Genomic DNA, 26,613 nt, shown 5'->3' on the forward strand with positions numbered 1-26,613 from the left:
GCCCCCGGCTCTTGTGCAGGCTGTGTGTTGGTGTCTGCACCCCGGATTGTGGCTCGGCTGGTCCCCCCGTGCTGCGGTACCAGCTGCTCACCCTGCCCCTTGGCATCACTGCTGGCCGTGACGTGGTGCACCTTGCCCCGGGCACTGCCCTCCGCCACCGCCCCATCTTCTCGCTGCTGGAGCAGGAGCCCGGCAGCCCCTTTGCCCTCCGCACCGAGCAGGGCCGTGGCATCATCTCCACCCTGCGCCCGCTGAGGGACCCCGGCACCCACCGCCTCAAGGTGCAGGCGCTGGCCCCGGGCAGGCAGCGGGCACCCAGCATCTTCCTCCTCTTCATCTCTGTCTCGCCCTACCCCTACTGACACAGCCGAGGGACAGGAGGGGACGCAGGGTCATATCTCCTCCTGTCCCTTGCCACTGTGCTGGTGGGGGCACGTGGCTCAGGGAGAGCTGAGCTTGCACCATTCCTCTCCCTCCTGGACACCCCCTGTGCCCCCACCAGCCCCTGCCCGCGTTGCCTTCTCCCTGGGAGACTTAGTGGGGCCCTGGAGGGAACAGCATGTCCTGTCAGCCCCTTGCAATCAGGTTTTGTTGCAATCCCACAGTTTGCACCGGCAGCCCCTAGAGCAAACACAGCTCTGGATGGCCTTGGCCGTAATCAGCCTGCAGATATGGGGTGGGGGGAATGAGATGGGTGACAGGGGCCAGCGAGGACCCCCCTAGGGTGCGGGGTGTGATCCATGGGGTTGGGGAGGGCAGAGGGCACCCTGGCATTAACCACATATTAAGTTGAAATAGCCTTATGTTTTTATTGGTTTTTTGGTTTTTTTTTTTGTTTGTTTGTTTTTTAATCCACTTGGTTTCTGTGCACACTTATTTATTTCTGGTTTTGTTCCAAATAAAGGCGTTTTGTGGATAAATACTAACCATGCCTGAAGAAAGCAGCTTCCTTCAGCATGCAGGAAGGGGTGCCCCGCTGCAGCCCCCACTCCCCCAGGCTCTGAGCGCCTCCCTGTGTGGCCTTGGACCGTAGAAAGGAGACGGCTGGGATGTGGCAACACCAAAGGGCCAATGTCCAGCACCTGAAGGTCCAGTCCTGTCCCAGCATCGGGTCCCTCACACAGCAGGAGCAGGTTATAACCTCTCTGCACACGGTGCAGGTAGAGGCTGTTCCCAAAAAGCCCACCCAGGCTCCCACTTCTCCTCTTGATGGAGTTTCAAATCATTTCAGTTTTTCCCCCAACACTGCACTGGGGAGGAAAGCTTGTTAGTTGCAGAGCAGGCGGGCACCAGCTCCTCTCTGCCCCCCATTTCCCATTTGTGGGGTTCCCGGGACATGGGTGGACCCCCTTAGTCCTCTGTAGAGGAGTGGGGGGATACGGGTGACAGCACTAGGGTAGCAGTACAGGGGGCTGGGGGTGCAAACAGCCCCCCCTTTCTGGCCGGGCAGGCGGAGGGCAGGGCCTGGCCGGGGAGCGGTGCCCCCGAGGGGACAGTCCTGCGGCGGCTCCGCCTGCCCCGCCGGCTATAAGGGAGGAGGAGGGGGAGGAGGAGGATGCTCCAGGCACCGGACCGGAGCGCCGGGGGCAGTCGGGACCTGAGGAACGGGTGAGTGCCGACATGGCATGGGGGCGGGGGAACAAGGGGAAAGGGGGCCCTTTGTTTTGGGGGACCTGGCTCCTTGTCCCTGGCTGTCCCCTCTTCACTCACCCACAGGTCTCCCCCACCCCTGGGTGCTGGAGAAGGGCTCGCTGGTCCCCGCAGGAGCGGGACAGGAGGGTTCCAGCCCACTCGCAGCACTGGGAGGTGCAGTCAAGCCCCTTTCAGCTCAGTTTTGGAAGCGGGGGGGGCATTGCAAGTGAGTTCCATCTCCCTGCTGGTGTCCCCAAGCTTGGCCACCCCCAGAGAGGGAGCTGGGACCTTGTCTGGCACTATCCCGTGCACTCCCCACTCTGCTCTGGAGGTGTAAGGGGGCAGGATGGGACCCACCACGAGGTGTAGGAGCAAACCCCAGCACCAGCGAGCGCATCCCTGCTGCTGGAACCCCTGGGGAGCCCGCCCATGCTGCCCGTCCCATCCCAGCCGCAGCAGAGGCTGCTGCTCCAGCCTGGCTGGCGAAGGCAATTGCTGCCCCTACCGAAGTTTCAAGCTTTTTGTTCTCTTCTCCCTTTTATTCTTTTCTTGGTTTTAAAACCAAAGTATCATGTTCCCATAGAGCAAAGCAGTCGGAGTCGCTCTGGCAAAAAGCCTGCCTCAGCTCACACGGAAATTGCCACAGAATAATAATCAAGGTTGAGAAAGTCCTATCATGTTTCCCCTTTACTAAGCTTTGTTTGTTCTGATTTATTACCAACTAACGCCACAACTTCGGGGCTCTCCCTTCCTGGGCAAGCGGGCTTGGCAAGAGCCCCATTTCTGGAGCTGGAAATGCTGGTGGCCCTGCAGCGTTTCTGGGATGCAAGGTGTCCCAGGTCCCCCAGGCATTGTGTGGGCAGTGAGACATGTCTGAGCAGGCAAAAGTTGGAGGTGTTTCCTCTGACCTGCTGCCGGGCCACTCGTGCAGTGAGTGTGCCTGGTCTCAGGGCGCTTAGTCAGGTTGGCGGCTGCAGCGGGGATGGGTTTTGGGTGTAAAAGAGGGAATTTGCACAGTAAGGAAGCTGCAGGTGCAGCGTCAAGTTTGGGCTGTGCCCTTTCAGGAACTGCGGCTGCTTTCCTGTAAATGCCCTATGAGGAAGGGAAGGGCTCAGCCTCCTGGGCAGGGGCCCAGCTCGGCACACCCGCAGGCAGGGAAACCCCGGTTGCACAAGCCTGGGTGCTGGGTGCTGCCTGTGCAGGCAGCCCGGGACTGTCAGACGCTTTTGCTTTTCAGCAAGAAACCAGCAGCAGCAGGCCAGATCCTGCACCGGGGTGCTGGGACGGCTCCAAGCTGTTCCCGTTGGGATGCTGGCCCCACGCCATGCTGGCAGCATCTGGGTGCTGGGGCACAGCCTGATGTAACTGCATCCTGCTGTGCAAGGTGCTGGGTGGGCCAGGCTGGAGCAGCTCAGCACAGCACTTTCCTTGCCTGCAACAGCAGGAGCAGCATTGTGCTGACTCAGCAGTAGCAGAGAAGTTGCTCAGGATGGGATTTGGCCGACTTTGGCGCCCGCTTTCCCTGGCCAAGGGTCAGCTGGCATCACCTCCTCACGGGGCTCTGGCATTCACAACCTTGCCGAGGGACCATGGGGACATCCTCGAGTCCCTTCCCACAGTGGGATCCCACATCCCCCCTCCTGAGCTCTGGCTGCCGCATCCTTCATCTCCTTTTGTTGGCTGAAGTCCTTGATCCCCTTTGCTGAAGGATGAGGGGCACTGAATCCCCACTTTGGTGTTTCACGCTGTCAAGAAACACAGGGCATCATAATTAGGACAAAAGCCTATTAAGCATTAAATAGACTCGAGGCTGGGGCTGGGTTGTGGGGGATGCTGCCAAGCGCCCCAGCCCCACAGCTATTGCACACTCAGCAGTGCTGGTGGATGCTCGGCGCCGAGTCGGTGGGTGGCTGAGCCCATCTACCTGGCACAGGGCTACAACATGCTGGGTCGTGCCCGAGCAGGACGTTGGGCTGTGTCCCTGCCCCAGCCACGTGTCTGCGTTTGAGTCCCAGCCCCTTGACATTGCAGGACACTTGCAGAGCGTGGGGCACGTTGTGCTGGGGTTGCCAGAGCAAGAGCCGCGTGGAGCAAAGGTAAGAGCGAGGCGGTCCCTGTATCTGCCCTGGTCCCCTCCATCACTGGCTGTGCTGGGTGTACCAGCTGCAGGGTGTCCTCCCTGGCTGGGGGCCACATCCTGGATGCGGCTGCTGTGCTGCGGCTTTTCATCCTTTCCCCAGCCCTCCCCCTGCTCCTTGCAGCCCGGGAGGGCTCTTGGTCCAACTGGTCCCTCCTGTCCGCTGCCCCCATCCTGGTGCTCTTGGGGCTGAGCGTGTCCCAGCTCCATGTGCTGCCCATGGCCCTGGTCTCACAGGAACACCTGGCAGCAGCTCTCACTGCCTGTGAGCAAGAACAACCCTAGGAGTCCATGTTTTAATCAGAGAGCTTGTCCCAGCTCCACGTGCTCCTCCACGTGCTCCTCCACCTACTCAAGCTGCCGCTGGCCCCAAGTGTTCAGTTTCCCGTGGGCTCTGCTTCTTGCCTCCTGGTTATTCATCCCCTGGATAATGTTTGTGTTGCCCAGAATATCCTTGGGAGAGCCCTCACCCCTGGGTGCCCTCGGTTCCCAGCTGGACCATGACAGCCCCATGGCCAGTTCAGGGACACTGGGAAGGGTGTCACAGCTGGTAACTGCAGCATCCCTGCGCCAAGCAGGGGCTGGTGCCACCGTTAACCCCTTTCCCTTTTCTTTGCCAGTGCCATGGCTCAGCCCAAGGGTACAGTTGTCCTCGCCTACAGTGGGGGCCTGGACACCTCCTGCATCCTGGTGTGGCTGAAGGAGCAGGGCTACGATGTCGTCACCTACCTGGTGAGCCCCGTGCCGAGTTCTGCCGCAGGGACCCTGTACCTGGGGGTGGAGATGGCGCTGGGCCATGGGTCTGGGGACCTGGGGTGGGTGACAGGGGTCCTGGCATGTGCATGGCCGTGGTGGTGACCCTGCTCTCACTGGTTAACCATCACCTAGTGCTGCTCTGCTGAGCTGCCAGCCCTGTGCAGCACAGCCTGTCCCTGCCAGCAAACGATCCTCTGCTAATGAGGGCAGCTCATCAGGGCAAAGCCAAAGGCTTGGCAGAGGAAGGTATAGCCCAGAGGAATGCTGTCGTGGGTGGGACATCCCGTTCTGGGTGGCCCTGGGTCCAGCCACCATGGACTGCACTGTCCGTTGGGTGATGTCCCTTGCCAGGCTGGGCTTGTGCTGGGTTTTGTGCTCTCCTTTCACACTCAGTCCTGTTTTTTTCCCCCTTTTCAGGCCAACATTGGGCAGAAGGAAGATTTTGAGGCAGCACGGAAGAAAGCACTGGCGCTGGGGGCCAAGAAGGTAACAGTGTCCTTCCTTCCAGGCTCCTGGGGGGTCTGAGCTTCCCCTGCTCCCCACCATGGGGCTGAACCCTGGGGTCTTGCACATGCTGTGTCTGGGGTCACCATGGGGCAGGGGACAGTGCCAGTGAGGAATCCCTTTTCCAGAGACTTTGCACCAAAGTCTTTTAGCAATATCTAGGAAAGGGGAGGTGGAGGGGCCCTTTACTGCACCCAAAGCCTCCGAGGAGTGGGATCCCCCCCAGTCACCCTCCCGTTATAAGGCTCCCTCCGTCCCAGCAGGTTTACATTGAGGACATCAGCAAGGAGTTCGTGGAGGAGTTCATCTGGCCGGCGGTGCAGGCCAGCGCTCTCTACGAGGACCGGTACCTGCTGGGCACGGCGCTGGCACGGCCCTGCATCGCCCGCAAGCTGGTGGACATTGCCCAGAGGGAGGGAGCCCAGTACGTTGCCCATGGGGCCACTGGAAAGGTGAGGGAGGACAGGGTGGGAGTGGCATGGGGTGCTGGTGGGGGGACCAACCCGGTCAGCCCATCAGCCAAGCCATGGGTGCCAGGAGGGGTGCACGGGGTGTTTCGTGAGTGCTCTGTGGGGCTCTGCAAAGTTTTGACGCATCCTTTTCACTTCTGGGATTTCTGTGCCCAGTTTAATTCCCTCTCCTTGTTGGGAAGGCTCAGGTCACAGCTGAACCTCCCACTTCCAGCAGCAGCTTCCTAAAAGCTTCTTATGGACAGGGGCTGCCAGGACCCGGCTCTGCCCGAGGCGCTTTGGGGCACACCGGGCAGACTGCTCCGGTCCCTGTCCCCATCCCTGGCTGTCCCCGGCCGCAGGGAGAACGCTTTGCCGCTAGAGGCAGCCAGAGACCGAGGAAAGGATGCTCGGGGCCAGCCCCTGCCCGGAGATCGGGGAATCCTCCTCAGGGAGTTGCGGAGGGGTTGTGGGACCCGCGAGACGTGACCGTGGGCCACCCCCTTGGCACCTCCAGCCCCTGCCCGCATGCTGCCCAGCCTAGTGCGGGGACACTCGAGGCAGGGTGGCATCGTCACCAAAAGCTTCTGCAGGGCCCTTGGGTGCTATGTGTGCACCCAGGTCCTGCTGGATTCCCCCTCCTCCCCATCCCACAGGGACCCAAAGTGTTGATCCTGGCCCAGAGGCAAAGGTGAAGTGCCCAGCTGGAGGGGTCTCACTGCAAAGGGTGGGGTTTGGGGGTCTCCAGCTATGAGGGGGGACCCTGCTGGAAGAGGGATGCTGGATGCAGCCAGGGGACAGCCAAGGGACACGTTGTCAGCAAGAGAAGGGGCAGAAGGGCAACTGTGGGGCTGGGGGGCTTCATGGCTGAACTGTCCCTTGCTCGTGCTGCGATGGATTCTCTGCACTCCTTCCCCATCTGTCTCACCCATCCCCAGCAGCCCCTTATTGAAAGCCCCTGTTCGAGGGTGTCAGAGAAACGCAGCCCAACGTCCCTTCCGCTCCTGGGTACCACCAGCCCTGCTGGCAGGGGCACCCTTGGCTGCTCCCCAGGCTCTGCTGGCTCCCCGGACCATTAAAGCCACCGGTGCAGGCAGGAACCCAGCACGGGTAACTCGACCCGGCTGCGGCATCTTAAATGCGGGCCATCTGCGGTGTCCCCGCTGCCCCAGCAGATGGACTTGTTTTGGGGCTGTAAGGAAAATGAGCGCTTCAGTGGATGTACTCGCCTGCGTGTAATAGTCCTTGGGGATTTCCCAGCCTGGCCATAAATGCATCCTCGAGGCCAGAGCCAAGAGGAGGAGAGGGGGGTCCTTACACCCCTTGGTGCTGGTGGAAAATAGGCTTTGGTGAGTGCTATTCCCTGGGAAGTGCTAATAACTCCCAGGCTTGCTCCTCGCCCCTTTCTGACTACCTGGCCTCATTAGGAGGACCTCATCAGTACAGGCCAATTAAGATAAAGGGAGGTTCAGAGCTATTTAATTATGAGCTATTGCATCCTTCTGGACCGTATGGTCTTCTTTCCCCCTCATCCTCTCCCTCCATGTGTCCTCTGACACCTGTGGGGAAAAAATACCCAAATCTGGGTTTCCACTAGTTTGGTTTTGAGGAGTCTCAGCCCAGGGGAGAGCACAGCTCTTGGGTGACCCCAAGATCAGACGGGCTTCCATTCATTTTTCAGGGCAACGACCAGGTTCGGTTTGAGCTCACCTGCTACGCTCTGTGTCCTAATATCAAGGTAAGGCACCCAAAATCATCCCGTGGAGACCCACTGCTGGGATCCTGGCTCCCTCCCCAGCTGGTGAGGAATTCTGTTTTAACACCGATGAAAGAGGCTGTGCCTCACTTTAACAAGCTGCCAGCTGCACACAGCAACGTTTTGGCATTTGAGGGGGCTGTAATGATCCTTAATGGACCTATTTTTACCCCAAACACCACGAGGCCACAGAGGAAATGGTACCAAGGCAGCTGCCAGATAATCGATGCCGCCTGTTTCTCACTTGAGTCAAGCACGTTGTTAGGGTCAGGGGTTTGAGTTACTCCACCCTTGCACAGGGAGATTAAATTTCAGCTGGAGGGCTGGTGGGCCCTGCTCCCTGGGGCTGCCTGGAGCCCTCTCCTGCAGGGAGCCTGGGATGGTGCTGAGGGGCAAAAGAAAGGGCTGGGGGCTGCAAGGGGGCTGGAGGCTTCTCATGTCAAACTCCTGCCCTCCTGCCAGGTGGTCGCACCATGGAGACTGCCTGAGTTTTACCAGCGCTTCCCCGGGCGCCGCGAGCTGATGGACTATGCCAAGGTAGGAGCCAGCACAGGGTGGTCGTGGGATGCTCAGGGCGGTTGTAGGATGCTGGGATGGTTGTGGGATGCTCAGGACGGTTGTAGGATGCTGGGATGGTTGTGGGATGCTCAGGATGGTTGTAGGATGCTGGGATGGTTGTAGGATGCTGGGATGGTTGTGAGATGCTCAGGGCGGTTGTAGGATGCTCAGGGCAGTCGCAGGATGCTCGAGAAGACATGGGATGCTCACCACGGCTTAGTAGGTGACAGCAAGCCCTGCATGACATCCCTGCAGCACCACACTGGAGCCTTCTGGTTGGGATTCTTTTCCCCTTCTATTTTATTTTTCTTCCTTTCTAAAAGCTCCCTAATTACCTGGCTATTAATTGTAACCCACTTTCCAAGGAAATGGGTCCCAGCTCCCTGACTTGCATAACAGACAAAGCAAATACATTCGCCTTTGTTGTCCCTTCCTTTTTGAAGTACAAGTTGCAATAAAACATATTAGAAGTTTTGCATCAGGTTTTTACGTGCCCACCAGGGTACCTTTCTTTTTTAGCGACTTCATGGAAATGCTTGACAACTCGGCTCAATCAATCAAAAGGGAAAAGGCAGCTCTGTGCATAAACCAGAAAATTGCTTCAGTTTTTAAATAGCTGCCATCGAGGCTGGCTGGGTAATCTCTGGGAAGACGAGGTGCGGAGCTGAAGGGATGCGGCGCGGGGCAAGGAGACCTCAGAGCCCATTAGGGCCACCGAGAGCAGCGTGTTGAGGATTGTGTTTGCCATCTGCCGTCGTATTATGAAGGGGCGAGTTTACGAGAGCTTTCCATATGTTGCCAAACAAATTGTCAAATAGGGGAGTTATTAAGAGCGCCGTGGTTTTTATTATATGGAAAATGGAACATGTGTTTTGGGTTTGGGGGTTTTGTTTGGGTGGGGTTTTTTTGTTTGTTTGGGAGGGATGGAAAAGGAAATGAAATGGGTTGAGGCCCCATTGAAAGAGGAAAGGTTGGGGTTGAGTGTTTGTAGTGCTGCTTGGTCTCTGGTTATGTTCAGCATTAGATTAGAAAAAAAAAAAGCAGGGGGAGGGTCCGTTCTTTTTCATGCTCAGGAGAGGGAGATGTGTGGCCAGGTCCTTTCAGCACCTGGTTGTGCTCGGGGAGTTATAACGCGATGATGTCTGGGGCTCGGTTGGTGCCAGCATAAGCAGGGATCTGTGTCACTGCGGTGCAGCTCTTGCTCCAAAGCCTGGAATGGGGATTCTGTGGGGTTCCACATGGGGAGTTTGGTATGGGATCGGCAAACCAGGACCTGTGAAGCTGGGGCGGTGTCCCCCTGGGCACAGGGCTGAGTTAGTCCCTCTGCAGCATTAGGAGGTATCTGAGGACCTTGCGCCCATCTCAGGTGGCGGGTTGAGGACCATAATTTAACAACCAGAAGCATTTCCCTTCCACTTTTCCCAGCAAACAAGGAGCCTCTGCTCAGCCCCTCTCCTGTGTACCTGACTGAGCCCTTGGCTGATGTCCCTGCCACTGAAACGGCAGAGCTGCTCTGTGATGTATGGGCTGTATGGACACACCAAGGCATGGTGCAAACCCGCAGCCACCACTGCCGTGTCCAGCCCCAGCTCACTGTGACCGTCCCACAGCCGGGACATTGCAGCTTGGCACCCCAGCAGGGTGGGCGACGTCCCCGCTGGCTCTGGTTGTCAGCTCACCGCCATTGCCTCTCCTGCTAATTCCCCTGCGTATTCACCTCATCTTCACAGGCAATTTCCCCCATTGAAATGTCAGCGGATAATTGAGCGCGCCGGTGACCTTGTTAGGGAGCTGGGCTCGGTGCTGAGCGCTGCACCGGGGCGGCAGCCGGTGCGGGGCCATGTGTCCCCTGGCACGGCGTGCTCGGGGAAATGACTGCCACCCATGTGGCTGTGTCACCACGTGGTTGCACGAGGCTGTGAGGACATGTGCTGTCACCTTGCGGTGGAGCGTCAGTCCTGTTTAGGCTGGGGACCATCTTGTGGTTTTGGGGACCTCTGTCCTCATGTCACCTCCCATTGCTGAGGAGCCCAGCTGGGGCCCTGCACCACCCTGGACCCAGAAAAAGTTCACAACATCCATGCCGATGTCTCCATCACTTGGGTTCGTGGGGCGCTCTGCGGCTCCATCCCTGCTTGTGGTGGGGCTGGGGTGGCCGTTCTCCTCCCAGCCACACCATGTCCCTGATGTCTCCATTGAGGTGGCCCTCGTGGTGGGAGCTGATGGGGCCCAGGGTCGGGGACACAGATGTCCACCTTGCTCCATGCTGCCTTGCTGGTGGCCGTGGGTTGTGCCTTTGTGGTGCCGGAGCTGATCCATGCATGGTGGCTCAGCCCTGATCCCCTTCTCTCCGCAGAACCACGGGATCCCGGTGCCCGTCACACCCCAGACACCCTGGAGCATGGACGAAAACCTCATGCACATCAGGTGAGAGGCTGGGTGGGTGGGGAGCTCCCATGGAGTGACGACCCAGAGCCTGGGGCTTCAATCCCCCCATCCAGTGTGGCCAGGACGTCCCTTCCCACCCCCAGAGCCTCAGACTGTCCCACCATGTGCTGGCCAAATGTCACCCCAAAACCTCCAGCCTCCCTTTCTGCCCAGTTGCCCATGTCCCATGCAGCAGCGTCCATCTCCTGAGCTCTCCAGGCCTGGCACTCCTTGCAGAGTTGCTGCTAAAAGCTCCTGAAGATCCATAACACATATTTACACCCATCCTCATGGGGTGGTGGGAATGGGGGGGGGGGGGGTCATCCCGATTGGGTTTTGGGGTTGCAGGTGCTGCAGTGACTTCTCTCTCCACAGCTACGAAGCCGGGATCCTGGAGAACCCCAAGGTAATCGATCACGGCCAACGTGGCAGCCACAGGGCCGAGGGCGTCTCATGTATTTGCAGCCTAATTAGAAATTTCACGGCAGGTCGTCAGCGATGGGGGGCCCTGCCGCCCACCCCGGCCCCTCCGCCTCTCCCGGCACGTTAATTGCCGCCGGCATGAATAGGGGAAGGGACCGTTTCAGGGTGGCACTGGAGGGGACAATGTCACGGGGCAGCAATAAAGGAGCAATTAGACAGATGAGGCGCTGGTGGGAGAGCTGGGCTGGTGGTGGGTGACAGAGCTCTGGGCTGTCCCCTGCAGCTCCAGTCCCTTGCCTATGCCTGTAGCTCGCCCAGCCCTCCTTGCTTTCCCATCCCTACAATTTGGAGAGAAACAGGGTAAAACCCTCATGGGAGGCTTGGAGAGAGCCCTGGGAGCTCTGGCTGCTGATGGGACCAAGAGCCCGGTGGTGGTGGGTGCTGCGGAGGGGTCAGTCGGACCCCGGCTGCCTCTGAATGGTGCTCGTGGTCCGGCTGCCCGCTGGCCCCCGCCTGCGCTCGTCATGCCCCAGCGGGTCGCAGTGCTCGGTGGCTACTTAAACTATCCATCAGCGCTAATTAGACAACCTGGGGAGAGGAAGGGGGAGGCAGGCGGAGAGGGACAGGAGCCAGTGGGAGCTCCGTGCCCGCAGCCGGGCTGGCACGTGCCTTTGGCAGGGGTGTGAGGAAGAAGAAGGTGGTGAGGGAGTCCTGCTCTCTCTTCGGTGCCATCCAGAGGGGTGTCTGTGCATCTGGCTTTGCAAAACACTCGGTGGATCTTCTCTTCCGGGAGAGCGGTTGGCACAGGGATGGGTTTTGATGCCTCTAGCAAGGGGCTGACGTGCACCCTTCGTAGTGCACCCAGCACCACTGCCCCCGCACAACACCCCCATCCCACGGCTCCGCCAAACCCGCTCCCTTCCCAAAGCCAGCTCGGGAAACTGGGTCACTTTAGCACAGAACGGAGCAGGGACCCCGTCATTGAGCATCCTCCACTCCTCTCCCCCAGCCAGCGCTGGGACGTGGTTCCCCGCAGCGCGGTGTCACCGCTGTCCCCTGCCCCAGCCCGGGAAGTGGCACCGGGGTGGCTGCAGCAGGATCCGGGGTGCTGGACACGATGGGGTCCCCTCCCCAAAGCCCTGGGACCTGCCAAACGCAGGGATTTGAAAGCAGATGGTTGAGCTATTTTCTGCCTCTGTGAGGCCCGATTGAAGGGCAATGAGGCAGCTAATGCGGAGAAAGATAGAAATTTACTTGCTTTAACTTCATATGGCACTCTGAAAGAGTTCATTCAGTCCCGGGCACAACAATATCAGCCGGATGAATAAACCATTTGCGGCATCGATAGCTCTGCATCATGGTTTACTTCATGGACCATTTGCTTCCAATTTCTTCTCTTCTTGCCCCGTTTTTCTTGCTTCTTTCTTCCCCCCTCCCTCTCTCCCTTTCCACACACTCTTCCTTCCCCCCACTTCTTTTTTTCCCCTCTCACCCCTTTAAAGATGACATTGCAGGACTAGCCCCCCTGCGGGGAGGGATAAATAGGAGGCATTGATACACTGCAACAAACTATTTGTCATTTGAACTGTGCTTTTAGGAGAGAGAATAAAAAGAGGACAGACTCGCACCGTAATGATGGAATGCAAGCCAAATGTCACTTTTATTTCTATTTAGTTATTTTATTTAATAGGGGTTTTCATAGTTGGCTCGGAAAATTGGAAACTACCTGACTTTGACTTCCAATGTTTAGTAAAGAGTTTTTAATACTTTCCGGTATTTTTTTCCCTCCCACCACCCCATCTTTCCTTTTGAACTCAAAGTTTTTCATCATCTCTCGCGGGTTTGTCTGGTTAATAAGTGTGATCAGGGCTAGGAAAGGCCAGACGATGTAAAATTGAAATCTGCAGCCCGTGTAATTTGTGTGTGTGCACGGGGGAGGCTCGTGTGCGAGCGCCTCGTGTTTAAAACAAGGGAAAGGGGCAAAAAAGAGAGAAAGTGGGAACCTGAGGGTGGTTTTGCCAGGGTAGTTATGTCTGTACTCCTGGGATTTGGCTGTGGTTGGTGCTGGGATGTGCACCCTGGGATTTGGGGTGAGGTGAGGGGGTTCCCGTGGGTGGAGGGGGCAGCAGGGATGCTCACAGGTGCTGATTGGGCTTTGCTATTTATTGGACCAAAAAAAAATAGAGCAAGTTTTCACTAAAAGGCTTATTCCCCACCTTTAAAATTTTCAGATGAAACTGCGAATAAGTTAATTTTCCCGTCAGAAAGCTTAAAATTGTTTTTAAAGGGATGCCTTTTGTCGCCCCTTTTGTTTTCCTAACTCGCTTTCTACCTTGTCCGTTTTTCCTCGCTGGAAAGGTGCAGGAGGGAGGAAAAGTGAGCAGGGGAAATATTGTGCTTTAAGAAGGAGAGGAGGACTGGGGGGACAGGGGCCAGGCTGCAGGGGGGGGTGCAGGCAGGACCCACTGCCCAGGGATGCCCAGAGCTCCAGCGCTCACCAGCTGCCTTTTGTGGGGAAATACCAGTTTCTCATCCCTTAAAACACCCACAGGAGAGGCTCAGTTTGGAGAAACTCCACCCAAGCTGCTTGCACAGGGGTTTTAGTTGTTGGGACTCCTCTGCTGGAGGCTCCTCTGTGCCTCAGTTTCCCTCCTCTCCACCTCCTGGAGCTGGGGGGTTGGTCCCTTTAGAGACAGGAGTTTGCAAAGACTGGGTTGAAAGTGTTTTGGGGCCAATGCACACGGCTGCATCGTGCGTGAGTGCTGAGAGGGCACGTGAAATTGCAAAGCATTTGCTCTCCAGGACGGAAAGCTTGTTTTTACTATTATATTTGCTTTCCCCCTCTCCTGGCACGCACTTCAATTGCGGCAATTCATTGTCGCCACCCAAGCCTCCGGTGGCCCGGCTCTGACAGAGATAAGATGCATCTTTCCTATAAATCTAGAAAAAAAAATATACATACATAAAGGTTGATGTGCTCTGAAATGGGTTTTTGCTTTGTTCCTCTATTTTCCCCCGTGTGTATTAACCCCAGGGACACCATGAAAGAGCTGGAGCGCCTGGAGCACCTGCTGGGGTCAGGTCTCCTCATTAGTTTTTTTCGGTCAGCACCAAATAAGCCGGTCCGTGGCGCGGGGACACGCGGGCGCCTGCTCTGCCGCTCGCTGCCATCGTCCCGCTTTTCCCTGCCTGACTTGCTGCTCCGCAGCCATCCCGCCTCCAGCTGCGGGGGTGTCGGAGGAAAAGATGAGCTCAAGTTGAGGGGAAAAATTGGCTGATTCCTCCCAACCCCTTTGTTCCCGGCACCCCGGTAAGCGCCGGGGCTGTGCCGGGCCGGGCCCAGGCTTTGGGATGGGGGATGCATGCTGGGGATGCAGGATTGCATACTGGGGGATGTATACTGGGGATGGAGGATGCCTACTGGTGATGGGGGATGCATACTGGGGATGCAGGATTGCATACTGGGGGATGCATACTGGGGATGGAGGATGCATACTGGTGATGGGGGATGCGGGGTGTGTTCTGGGGATGGAGGATGCACACTAGGGTTGGCATTGCCAATGCCACTGACTTTCTCTCTTCTTTTTCCCCCACCCCCTTGGCAGAATCCGGCCCCCCCCGGGCTCTACACGAAGACTCGTGATCCGGCCACCTCTCCCGACTCCCCAGACGTGCTGGAGATCGAGTTTGAGCAGGGTAAGCACCTCCTTGTAGCCAACTCCTCGAAGCTGAACCCCACTCTGCAGCCAGGACTGGGGGGGTGCTGGCAGCCAGGAGCATCCCTGGGGTGCAGGCAGGTGGGATGAGCCCCAACTTGTGGCATCAGGGCTCGGGATGGTGCTTGTGGAAATATAGGGTTCTCTGAGGTGTGCAGGGGATCTGGGGACATCTTTGAGGACTTGCTGGGGCCCCCCTGAGAGAGGAGAGGGGTCCTGGCCCCTACCCTCGCCGTCGAGATGCAGTGGGCGTGGGGTCCTTCTCCTGCAGGGTGGCACACAGGTGGCCCTGGGGACACACAGGTGTCACAGCTGGGGAGACGCTCCAGCAGGATTTGGTTACATGAAGGAGATAGGGACACCCCATCCCATCCCTGGGGATGCATGGTTGGGCCCAGCCCTGGAGCTGTCACCCGGAGAGGGGACATAAGGCGGCATTGCCCGCTTCCCCAAGCCATGGGCATCCCTGTGCCACCAGCCAGCCTGGCAGCAGCAGCCCCTACTCAGAGGGGACACCCCCTCCCCACCACCCCCTGCCACCAGCATCCCCGCTCCATTATCATCGTCCCCCTGCCAGGAGCAGCCCCCCCTCCCAGCAGCCCATTCAGCCCCTAGTTAATTTATTTGAAGTTTTAATCTAATTATTAACTATTTTAAAGGCTAAGCAGCTTTCGCCAACAACAGCCCCGACAACGTCGGCTCTCCGCCGAGCGAACCCCAGCCAATACCCCAGCGGAGGATGCGAATAGAAAGAGCCGGGGCAAGGGGAGGGCGCGGAAAAGCCGGGGGGGGGCCGCGCCCGAGAAGCAGCTTAAGGTTCATTATTGCCGCGAGTTACATTTAATAGCAATTTACAACTGAGTTTATAAACCCCTGGAAAATAGGGGGTTTAGGGGGGGTGCGTGGGGGGGAGCTGACAGCCCCCGTCACTAGACAGGGGCTCTTGCGGGCGCCTCCGTAATAAAGACTAGAAAGGGAGGCATTGAGGCTGATTGGCAAGTGATAGCGCGTTAAATGGAAATGAGGAGGGCAGATGGAGGGGGGATTAGCCTCCAACTCCGCACCGCTTTTCTTTGTGGGCCCCGCAGCCCCCTTGTCAGCTTCCTAATACATTTATTGCTCATTTCACACCGCTAAAGAAAAAAAATGCCTCTTTCTATTCAGCATCCCCCCCTATTCCTCGCTCCTGCCCGGCGCCCTTAAAAAACAAAATTAAGGGAAAAAGGAGGGAAAAGAAGAAAAAGGTGCAATAATGAATTTGTGGCGGGGAGCACCCTGCTGCGGGGTGCGTGTGCATGCGTGTGCGAGCAGCCGTGCCCCGGTGTGGGGGTCCCCCCGAGATGCCCCCCACACTGGCCGGGGGGGGGACACACACATTTGTCACCCGTCGTCGTCCCCCCCACCCCGGGTAGGGGCTGGTGGGACAGAAGGTGCTGCGCTGTAAGACAATTGCCGAGCGTGAAATTCAATTAGTTAAGGGCCTGGTTGCAATTTCACAGGCCCTAAAAAAGAGACAGGGAGAGGAGAGGGGGGAGACGTTTTTATGGCCTTTTTTATTTATTTATTTCGCCTCTCTCCCGAGGTGGGTCCCCCCCTCCCTCCGCCTCCCCCCAGGCACCAGCTTGGATATGGCTTTTTAAGAAGTTATTTAGAGTTCATATCTGTCACATCTATTTAACGCCTGCGGGGTGACGTTCCGGGGGGATCCTGGCACCAGCTGATCCTGCCCGTCCTCCCTTCCCACCTCCTCAGGTGTCCCCGTGAAGGTCACCAACGCTGGGGATGGATCCACTCGTTCTTCAGCCCTGGAGCTCTTCATGTACCTGAATGATATCGCGTGAGTGCCACCTTGTCCCCTGCCACCGCGGCCACCTCCCTGCCAGCTGGCAGCAGGGACGAGGGCAGCGTCCCCAGGGTCCCCGCGGTGGGATGGCAGCAGGATGCTCACAGCTGGCACGTCCCCATGAGCCCGGGGATGGTGGCCAGCAGCGTGAGGATGGGATGGTCCCCGTTGGGTCCCAGTTGTGCCATTCATGTCAACAAGCAGAGCTGGGCAGAGTCCAGGAGCACGGGAATATTTAGAGTTTTGCTCCCTGTGCACAAGGAGGGTTAAATAGTCTAATTAGCACCCTTTGCATTTACTATCTGCCCCAGCCCCATGGATGGGTGATGCTGCCCTGTCCGCGGTGGGGGGCTGAGCCCCCGGGATACCCTTTGCCCTGTACCCCCAGGGTGCATCGCCTCCCTCTGCCTGCCCGAGGTGGGTCAGAGTCTCTTTTGGCTTTTTTGGGGCTCAAAGACATGCCCCTCTGCCTCCACAGCAGCAGCTCGTTGGGGTTTTCTGCCCAGTTCCACCCTGTGTCACAGCGGCAGAACCATCCCTAGGGGCTTGGCCAAAAATACAGCAGCACCCATGAGGGCACCCACACCAAGTGCCACCCAGTCCCTGGCCATCCACTTAAATGTTAATTAAGTGGTTTTAAAATTACTTTGGCCGGCGGGAATACGGCTGCAGTGTGGCCTGTCCCCTCACCCGGTTTATTTTGCAGCGGCCCAAATGCCATGGCTCTGCTGACCCCAGCGATGGGTGATGGAGAGGCTGGTGGCACCATAAAAAAGGAGGGGAGAAGAAGAGAAAAATCCATCTCCTTGTCACCTGTCTGATCCAGGGGTCACTACCGATGGTCACCAGTGCTGCCCAGGGGCTGGCCACACTGTCACTCGGCGTTTGTCCCTTGTTGTCTCCCCCTTCAACCCATCTGAGGCTACTGCAACCTCCCGTCTCCTCCACAGGGGCAAGCACGGCGTTGGGCGCATTGACATTGTGGAGAACCGCTTTGTCGGGATGAAGTCCAGAGGTGAGTGGCCACCTGCCAGCAGTGCCCTTCCTGCCCTAAAAACAGAAAAGGAACAAAAAGAGAAAAAGGGAAGACCCGGTGGGATGTGGCAGCAGCTCAGCATCACCAGGGCGCTCAGGCTCAGGTCGCACCAGCAGCCTCAACTGCTCCCTCCCCATCAGCTTTTGGCCGAGATACAGGTACAAAGCGCAGGAAACCGATGCAAGTCACCGAGGTTCTTCAAAGCCCATTCTTTGATTTATCTCTGCATTTTTGAGGCTGTGACTCTTAATATTGATCATCCATTAGGATCAGCTTCATTGGGAATCCCCGGAGGCAGCGAGCTGCCCCGTGCAGAACCAACTAACAAGGTGGCTCATCATCATTTCCTATCCCCTTGGCCCTGCTCTTTTGTTTTAAATCTCGTTAATACCTAATTAGTCGCTCCCTTTCTTTAAACTTACCCTCTGTTCAGGGCGTCAGCAAATATTATTATAAGACTCAGCCCACGATCTCTCTCCCCACTGCAGGGCACCGGCCCCTTTGCAAGAGTATCAGCCATCGAAAATGAGAAACCAAACCCCAAATCATTTGATCTGAGTTTGAATAATCAAATTAAAACCCCAAGAAGGAAGCAAAAACCCCAACCCCAAACCGCACACGCCAGCCGGCGCATTTGCATGCAGGATGCTGAGTAATTTGTCACAATCTATTTTATTTTTTTAAGAGCCACTGACACGCTCTAGTGACCCTTCCAGCATTTAATAATTTCTCTAAACCCCATTTAACTGTCATGTCTGTCTCCCGTGTGACATCGCCGAGCGGTCGCTGCCGCGTTTGTGCGCCGGCGGACGCGGGAGCAGCGAGCTCTCTGGGGACAGCGGGGGTGCGCGTGCCTCGGGGACGACACCTTGGTGGCGGTTTTTCCTCCTTGCTTTGAGCAGGATCCGGCCCTTGGTTTTGCCTCTTGTGTTGAACAGAAATCTCCAAAATCTGCTGTGGGAGCTGGAGAGCTGGGCTGGGAGGCGGATGGAGCAGGAGGATGTTGCTGGTACCTGTGTCCCCCAAGGGTTTTGGGGCACAGGGCAGCTCGGGGTGTCCTCACAACCGCACTACCAGGAGTGTTTGAGACTCCAAATGGGATTAAGGTTAATGGGGCAGGAGATGGGACCTGGGCTCGCAGGTGGGAGGAGATGATCCCTTAAATCCCAGCGGTGTGTGGTGGCCACGATGGCCTGGGGCGCTGCAGGTTCCTCAGGGCAGCATAGGGGCCCCCAGCTCTGCAGGGGAAACTGAGGCACGGGCAGTCAGCAGCACAGCAGGAGCCCCGCACAGCCACAAAGGTGACAGCGAAGGCTCCCACCAGGTGCCTCCTCTCCCTCACCTCCCGGACCTGGGGAGACAGGGGAAAAATTCATTTGCATTGATTTTTTTACTAAGCTCCTAATTGAACTTCGTTAAGGCCTAATGGGCGAGGGGCGAGCTGAGCGTGCCCGCGCCAGCCTTTTAAGCCCTATTAACTCAATTTTGCCGTATTTGTTTTAGTGGCAGGAGGGTGGGTAATTACGGGGTGCCGGGGAGCAGCGCTGCAGCCGGCCGGGGGGGCCGTGGCTCAGCCGGGGGCTCTTGGCTGTGAACGGGAGCCCGGCTCTGCCTCTCCCGCCTTTTCACATCCTCATTATCAAATTATCTTTTTAACTCCGAAGGGGGGCTAATTAAGTGAAGTAAATGAAATCAGTGGGGAGGAAGCGGGAAGGAGGGAACGGCCGCTGCCAAAAGAGCCGAGTGAGCGCTGCCTTCGGCTGGGGCTTTACCTCCCCTTGGCTCTCTCCTGCATTTTCGCTTTGCTTCCGTGCAACTGCTAAGCAGATGGAGGAAGAAAGTGGAAAACCCATTCCCAGTGATGAATTCATACCAGGCCACACTTGGTCCTAGCCCTGGACCAGCGGTAGGAGTTTGGGCAGCATCTTCCCATGGGCAGCATCATCCTCGCTGTCCCCTTGGGAAGCCACTGCATCCCGTCCTGTCCCGTGGATGCCGTCGGGAGTGACAGCTCGCACTCAGCGCAGCAAAATTGCTCAGATGGAGGTGAAGTGACAGCCGAGGTTACAAATTAGAAAATTTTAAGCAGCGGCAGCTGTCTCCTTGGCTGCCCCCCACCATGTCCGTCCATCCCCCCCGCTCCGGTCCCCCCCTTCCCCAGCAGTAATTATGGGGTGATTGAAGCTTCGCCAGGCTGCGGTGCTGACACCTCTGTCTTTTTCCTGTAAACATGGGGAGATGAAAATAGACACTTGGAGACGCTGTGAGTGTCACTTTGAAGGTGTCTCTGGCTGTCAGGTCCCCTCCCCTCCGCCCCAGCTGTCACGCTCCGGTCCCCAGTCCTCTCGCATCAGGTCGAATGGGACGCGCAGGGGCGCAGGCAGGAGGTGGGGGTCAAGATATGAACCCAAACCTTTGGACAGCTCAAATTGGCTTTAACACCTCCTAGGGGGAAGGAGAGGGAACATTAAATTGTGTTAGCTTCGCGGTCAGGGCCCGGAGGGGGCATTGAGCAGCCCTCTGTGCCACCGCGTGCCCGTGGGGACATCTGTTTTTTGGTGTTAACTTGGTTGTCACCTCCTGGAGTCCCATGGGGATGAGTTCTCAGCGACTGGGCTGCAACATGGCTGGGGTGGCCTGAAAGAGGGGGGTGGTTCTCCTTTGGGACAGAGACCCTGTAGGATGCTGAGAACATGGATCCTGGTAGGGATGAGGTTTGATGGAAGTGGCTTGGGCTGCCGTTCCAGGGCTCCTCTGTGTCTGTGGGACCGTGGCCACCCTAGGACATGACATGTTTGAGCCTGTGCCACTCTCCAGGGCACTGAGTGTGCAGAACCTCATGGGTGTTTGAGCCCCCTGGCAGCCCCACGGGGGCTGGCTGGGGACACATCCCCTTCACTGGGGGTGCTTTCCTATGGGGTTTGTGTGCCAGCAGATCCCAATGGGCAGGTGCCCTTTGCCATTTCCCATGGCTGTGCCATCACACAGATACCCGGTGTTGGGAGGGGACTGTCCCTGCGGGCAGGGGCCAGGGACCTGCTGGTGGTTAATGGGGCAGGTTACAGCCGTGCCTGGTGTGTGTTCGCTGCCAGACTATCTCAGTGCTTCCTCCACTGGCTTTGCACCTGTGTCCAACAGGATGGGAGCAGCACATGGCCACTGTCATATTTAAACACAAAACAAACATATTATGCAACAAATAAGCCCCAAGCAGCTGGAACAAAGGGAGCAGCTCACCAGCAGCATTAGCCTCCATCGCCTTCATAATTAAGCATCTCTCCATCCCTAGGCCTCTTGAAATGGGGGGGCAGGTGGGAAGGGACCAGGGGGGAACCCACCAGCCCCCAATGAGGTTGCCATCCCAGCCCCATTGCTTCGCAGCAGATACGCGGGGCTGTTTCTCGCCAGCCGAGGGGAGAGGAGGGTATTTCAGGCCCTCCGCTCCCCGTGCCTGTGCCCCGCGTCGTTCCTTTAATTACAGGTTTTCAGCCGCAGACCGTTGGGCACGGATCGGTGGGGGGATCGGTTCCCAAACCCTGTCATTTAGCCTCGTCAGAGTGCCTCTTCAAAGAGGGGAATCTAGAAATTTTCTCCGCAAGGTGCGGAGTGGACTGTCTCGGCCCCAGCATGAATATAATGACAGATGCATTTTACAGCAAGCTGGGACTGAATGCACTCGACCACAGCTCCTTCTGTCAGCCAAGTCATTATTTTTTGTCATTTGCTGACAGTTTTGGTCTCATTCGTTTCTCTCTCTTTTTCTGCTTTTCCCCCTGCCTGGAAAAATGGCTAGGTATCTATGAGACCCCAGCGGGAACGATCCTATACCATGCGCATTTAGATATCGAGGCCTTCACCATGGACCGGGAAGTACGGAAAATCAAGCAGGGACTCGCTTTGAAATTCTCCGAGCTGGTGTACAACGGTACGTATGGTCCTTGGGCCCGGCCCTGCCGCTGCAGCATCCTCCCGGCCATCCTCATCCTCCTCCCTCGTTGCTGCTGGAGGCTGCAGGTCCTGCTGGTACATGCACTGTAAAATTCAGTTGTGCATTTTGAGGCTACTCATGGGGGTAAAACTGAGTTTGTTCAGGCTGAGCTTGACCCCACATCCTGTGTGTTTTGGTGCTGCACGGGCTCCTTGCCTGCCTTTGGGAGGGGATGCTGCCTTCCACGAGGGCTTGGTGGTAGGGGATGCTCCCGGCGTCTCTCCCAGCCTGGTGCCACCACTTTGTCACCTCCAACACCTTCAGATGTCTGTAATTCACTGTCCCTTTCTCCCCCCACATCACCTTTCCCCAGCTCTCCCCTCTGACCACCTCCATCTCTCCACTTGTCCTCACTGAGACATGGGACACAGGAGCACCGAACTCCCCAACACAGCCATCCCCATGCGGGGGTTTGAAGCCACAGACCTCTCCCCATGCACTGGCGGGGAGATGCTCAGGGGTGCATGATGGGGGGCTCTGGAGGTGCTGTGGCCCTGGCTGCGGGGTCCGGGGGGCTGCGGAGGGTCCGGGAGGTGCCGGCTGTGCTATTCGGTGCACAGCCCACAGAGGGGCACTGCGGGCTGGGGCTTGCCGGGGACTGCAAAGGGGCTTCCAGCTGCTCCCAGCACAGCCCGGCCTGGGCGAGGACAGCGCTGCCTGGGGACAAGGAAGCGCTGCTTGGCACCCGCAGTTAGGGACAGAAATGAAGCACCTTGTCCTTCCTCCTGGGGTGCTCCCAGCAGCTCCATTTTGGGTGGGCTGAGTTTGAAGGGTCTCAGCTTAGTCCCCCTGCGGGTGCTGCTGGGTCAGTGGACTGTCGGGGCTGGGGGAGCTAGTTGGTACCCCCGGGAGGGAACATCAGCTCTGCTGCAGGGTCTGCTCCATGGATCAACCCCAACTCGGTTGCTGGTGTGAAGCTGAAAGAAGCAGGATTAGCCTAAAATGTTGTAGGTGGGCTCAAACCCCCACTGCGCAGCTCCCAGCACAGCGGCGTGTCCCTGTGTCCTGGCTCTTCTTCCATCCCCTGCTCAGGTCAGAGCTGACATCCCTGGAGACCCACACCAGGGAGATCTCCTGCCTCTTGGCCAAACAACACTTATCCTTTACATGTCCTGATTTCTCAGGCTCTCAGTTCCTCCTCCTGTTACTTTTCAGGCATTTCTTTCTAACCATAAGGGCTGGAATAATTCCCATGGGAAGTTCCCCTGGAAATAACCTGACTCCGGGAGCTCAGGCTTTGGGCAGCAGCAGATCAGCAGGGCTGGGTCTGGCTCTCTTCTCATGCCTATGCTCATCCTCACTGCCTTCCCCTCTGTGGGTGTTTCCTCTTGCATCTTCCTTGGCAACTGGCATTTAATGCCCAAGTCCCTTTGCTGCTTAAACCATATTTTAGGGTCTGGCTGAGCCAAGGCTGCAGGAGTCTCAGTTACCTTCCCCTTGCCCCAGGCCCCTGCCTGAATTCGCTCTCTGATGCTGCTTCTGCCTCCGGCTATTTCTGTTATTCTATTATCCCAGGGATTTTCAGCATGGTCCCAGACTTCCCTGCCAGCCGAGCCCAAATCCAAGGAACAACCCCAAGGGGGTGCAAACAGCACCCGTGGGTCCCTGTGCCGGAGGACAGACTTTCCAGCTCATCTTCCTTTAACACCTCATTATTGCGACTAGTTCCTGATTTTAGGAGAATTAGTGTTTATCTTCCCCCTGTCCCCATTGATCCCATTGTGGAGGGGTGGCTTTGAAGCCAGTTCCCATCCCGGCAGGTACGGCCAGGTGCGGAAATGCCATTGTCCCCCTGCTGTGATTAGGGCAGGATCCTCGTTACAAGGCAGGAAGGTCATTAAGGGGGATCGCTTCCAGGAGGGAATGTGTTTGCGGAGCGGGGGGTGATGCTTCCTCGCACCTGGAGCTGTCAGAGTCAGGGTTTAAGTAGCTGGTTATTATTTTAATGTGTCTTGGGTTTATTTTTACAAGGATGCAACAGCCCTATGTCAATTCTGATGTTTGAAGAGCTGTACCTGGAGGATGGTTACCCAAAAGAGGGGTGTATTTGTCCAAAGGTGGGATCCCTGCCTGCTTGGCAGTCCCCAAATTCCCCAGCCATGCTGTGGTGGGGCAGTAGAGCGGGGGTCTGAGTCAGGGGGATGGTTTTGATGATAAGGGGTTGCAGGGCATTGGCACCATGCCTTGGATCCCAAGGACAAGGCTGCAGGATATGGCCCAGCTCAGGGGCTGGAGAGGCCAAACAACAAAAGAAATTGTTTGTTTCTTTAATGGTTTCGGCCCTGGAGCCCAGGGAAGGGAAAGGTGAGAGGGCACCGGTGTGTGATGGGAGAGATAAAACCTGGGGATGACCGCAGGGCAGTGAATGGGCTCTTTCTCTCTCTGCCTCTATCTCCCTCTCCATCTCCCAGGCTTTATTCCAGGTCTCCGAGGGTTCCCTGGCTAATTACCCTGCTTAGGGACAGGAGAGGGCACAGGGGTATCCCAAGGAGAGCAGCTCATCCCCATCCTGGGGGGCTGGGAGCTGGTCCCCCCCTCCACACCCACCCTCTGTGGGTCTGTCTCCACCTGACCCTCCTGATATGGTGTTTTTCAAGTGGCAGTTTCATAACAACTTAATGAAGCTTTCCATTTCCATGATAGTCCCCACCTGTAGGAGATGGAAAGAGGATGGTCCTGCTGCCTCCTCTCCTGGGTGGGGATCTGAGGACCACCAAGTGGAAGGGACACACATGGGGTCTCCATCCCTCGGAGCTAAACCTGGGTGTCCTGGCACCTCTCCCAGCCCAGTAACCACATCCTTTCCCTTGTAAATTATTTGGGTCTGCCTTGCAGGAATTAGCCAGGGGGGGAACATCCTGCATGGCCACCCTCAGGCATCCTGGTGTCTCCCGTGTCCCAGCTCACGCTGCCTCCTGCCCGCAGGCTTCTGGCACAGCCCCGAGTGCGAGTTCCTCCGGCACTGCATCGCGCGCTCGCAGGAGGGGGTGACGGGCACCGTCCGCCTGTCCGTCTTCAAGGGCCAGGTCTACGTCCTGGGCAGGGAGTCCCCGCGGTCACTGTACAACGAGGAGCTGGTGAGGTGAGTGTGGTTTGAGGGGCCGGGGTGGGCAGAGGTGGTGGCAGCGAGTGTCCCATCCCACTCCATCCCATCTTTTCCCATCCCCTCCCGCTCCATCCCATCCTGCTCCATCCCACCCAATCTTGCTCCATCCCATCCCGTCCCATCTTTGGTGACACCCAGGGACAGTGTCCTCCCAGCTGAAGCACGAGCCATGTTTTCAACTCAACGTTCTTTTTTTTCCTACGGCTTTTCCCTTTTCTTCACATTGTTTTCTCACTCACTCTCCCCCCAGCCCTCCCTCAACCCCTTTCAATCTCTCTAAACACTTTATAAGCCATAAATACACCCGAATGAGTTTAGATCAGTCGGAGTAAATGTCAAATTATCTTCTCTCTTTCTCTTCTCTGGCTTTTTTTCCCCCCTTCCCTCCTCCTCAAAATCAACAGCTCCTAATAATCCGTCCCAACCCTTCATTATGCTTCGCGCTCTCACTTGGAGAGATTAAATGAATAAAGTATAAAAAAAAAAAAAAGAGGGAAGAAAAAAAAGGAGGATGGAGGGGGGTGGGACAGAGGAAAAAGAGAGAGGGAGAGAAAAGCAGGGCCACTTATTCTCCCTGCGTCTCCAACCATTTTCCTTTTCTTTTTGATTTCTACATCGCTGGTTTGAAAGCTTTTGAGTGACGGCGTCACAGGAACCCGAGAGAAAGCTGTGAGAGGCAGAGCTGTGTGGAAATGCCTCTGCACAGTAGGTAGAAAGTAACGTAATTATAGAGCAGGTCAGAACCACTCGAATGAGCAAAAATAAAAGCACAGAGGTTTTTCTGTAGCCCGTCAGGGGAGGTAAAATCATTGTAAACTCTTTCTTTTTTTTTGCTTTATTTCCCCCCCACCCCTTCCTCCTTTAAGGTTTGCCGTTTCTGGGAAATGAGCCGTATGTTTTGGGGATGTGGGAAGCATCAGAGTTGGGGTTTGGCGGGTGGCTGCTGCCTTTGGGGAGGCGGATGGATGTGCTTGGCATTGCACCGGGGTGCCAGTGGCCACAAACCCCCCGGTGGTGCTGGGGGTGTCTTCTGGCAATGTCCCCTGCTCAGGGCACTGTCCCCTGCCTGGCGTGGGACAGCTGTACCCAGGGGACAGCTCTGGGACAGGGCGAGCATCTCCGCTTGGTGCAAGAGCGCAGGGAGGAAGGGTGATGATGCACATGAGGGACCACAGCGGGGAACTTGGGGCTGTGTCTCTAGCAGGGCCTGGGGACACCAGGGACAGCCAGTGGGGTCCCCAAAGCCCCTTCCCCGAGCCCCCCACAGCTGGGGAGGGGTGGCAGCGGGCACTGATGTGGGGAGCAGCCAGCTCCAGCATCACCTGCATCCTCCCCCTTCCCAAAAAGCTGCCCTGCAATCCTCCCATCCCAGTGATGGTGCATTTCTCTCCACAGCATGAACGTGCAAGGGGACTACGAACCCGCCGACGCCACTGGCTTCATCAACATCAACTCGCTGAGGTCTGTGGGGTCGGGGGGGGACCCTCCCTGGTTGGAGGGGAAAAGCCCCCAGAACCCCCAGGGTTCTTCCCCTTCCTGGCTTGAGCTCCCCGGGGTGCACCAAGGGCTCCCCCCGAGCCCCCGCCAACCACCAGGGTGCGACCAGCCCCCCCCGCACCAGCCCTGCCTAATTACAGCCTTTCCCAGCACAGCCAGCCTTGTTATTTTACTTATTTCTCAGACCCCGCCGTGTTCCCCCCAGACCCCCCATCCAACTCCAGGGCTGTAAAACATGCCACATTTACATAATGGGCTCTTAATTTTTCCATTGCCTGTTAACCGCTTTGTTCTCCCCAATCTGCCATGTCCCCCCACCCCTCTAAGATAAATTAATTACATTATCTCATGGAAAAAAAAAATATAATTAAACTGTACAGGCCTTAACAAACGCCTGCTCTTCACGCCCCCTCATTCTGTTTAAATTAATTGAAAGGAAATGTGTGTTATTACTGTTAATTTACAATTAATTTTTTTTTTAATCTGGTTTCCAGGCTGAAGGAATATCATCGTCTCCAGAGCAAGGTCACCGTAAAGCAGGATGAATAGCAATCAATTGCACACGAGCCTCCCGCTCCCCTTTCTAATTTCTCTTACGAACTAGCACTAATTGTGGTGGTAATTTGTAATTGTAACTCGTCTCCCTGGAGTCACGGATGAGGTGATGGCTTTGTTACGGGCCAGCAAGTGAAATGCAATCATTTAAAAAAAGAAAGGTGGTCGGCCAGAGGAGAAGTGGGGAAAGAAATAAAACCCAGCCACGCGCTGGGTCCGCTCATTGAGAG

At 56.9% G+C, this 26,613-nt stretch overlaps 2 protein-coding genes across 2 annotated transcripts in view; both read left to right on the forward strand.

Moving 5' to 3' along the window:
• Positions 1-726, forward strand: part of HMCN2 (hemicentin 2) — a 30,862-nt gene extending 30,136 nt beyond the window's left edge. The window contains exon 68 of the mRNA XM_082067950.1: positions 20-726. Coding sequence (XP_081924076.1) covers positions 20-362 — 343 coding nt within the window. The 3' untranslated portion in view covers positions 363-726. The remainder of the gene's footprint in view (positions 1-19) is intronic.
• An 821-nt stretch (positions 727-1,547) lies between these two features.
• On the forward strand, positions 1,548-26,613 carry ASS1 (argininosuccinate synthase 1). The gene is made up of 16 exons (XM_082067998.1): positions 1,548-1,608; positions 3,664-3,728; positions 4,390-4,501; positions 4,943-5,011; positions 5,293-5,481; positions 7,160-7,216; positions 7,697-7,771; positions 10,149-10,219; positions 10,595-10,625; positions 14,248-14,338; positions 16,111-16,195; positions 17,152-17,216; positions 21,031-21,162; positions 24,151-24,307; positions 25,727-25,792; positions 26,323-26,613. Exons 3-16 carry the CDS (start codon positions 4,394-4,396, stop codon positions 26,375-26,377), a joined length of 1,251 nt encoding a protein of 416 aa, XP_081924124.1. The 5' UTR covers positions 1,548-1,608; positions 3,664-3,728; positions 4,390-4,393; the 3' UTR covers positions 26,378-26,613.

This window comes from Streptopelia decaocto (genome assembly GCF_964273445.1).
Source record: "Streptopelia decaocto genome assembly, chromosome: 17".
In the NCBI taxonomy this organism is placed as follows: Eukaryota; Metazoa; Chordata; class Aves; order Columbiformes; family Columbidae; genus Streptopelia; species Streptopelia decaocto.

Excerpts from the sequence above, each read along its gene's own strand:
- ASS1 (XM_082067998.1), top strand. The coding sequence starts at position 4,394 with ATGGCTCAGCCCAAGGGTACAGTTGTCCTCGCCTACAGTGGGGGCCTG. Across the intron at positions 5,012-5,292 it reads TGGCGCTGGGGGCCAAGAAG|GTTTACATTGAGGACATCAG; the intron begins GTAACAGTGTCC and ends CCGTCCCAGCAG. Across the intron at positions 10,220-10,594 it reads GAAAACCTCATGCACATCAG|CTACGAAGCCGGGATCCTGG; the intron begins GTGAGAGGCTGG and ends CTCTCTCCACAG.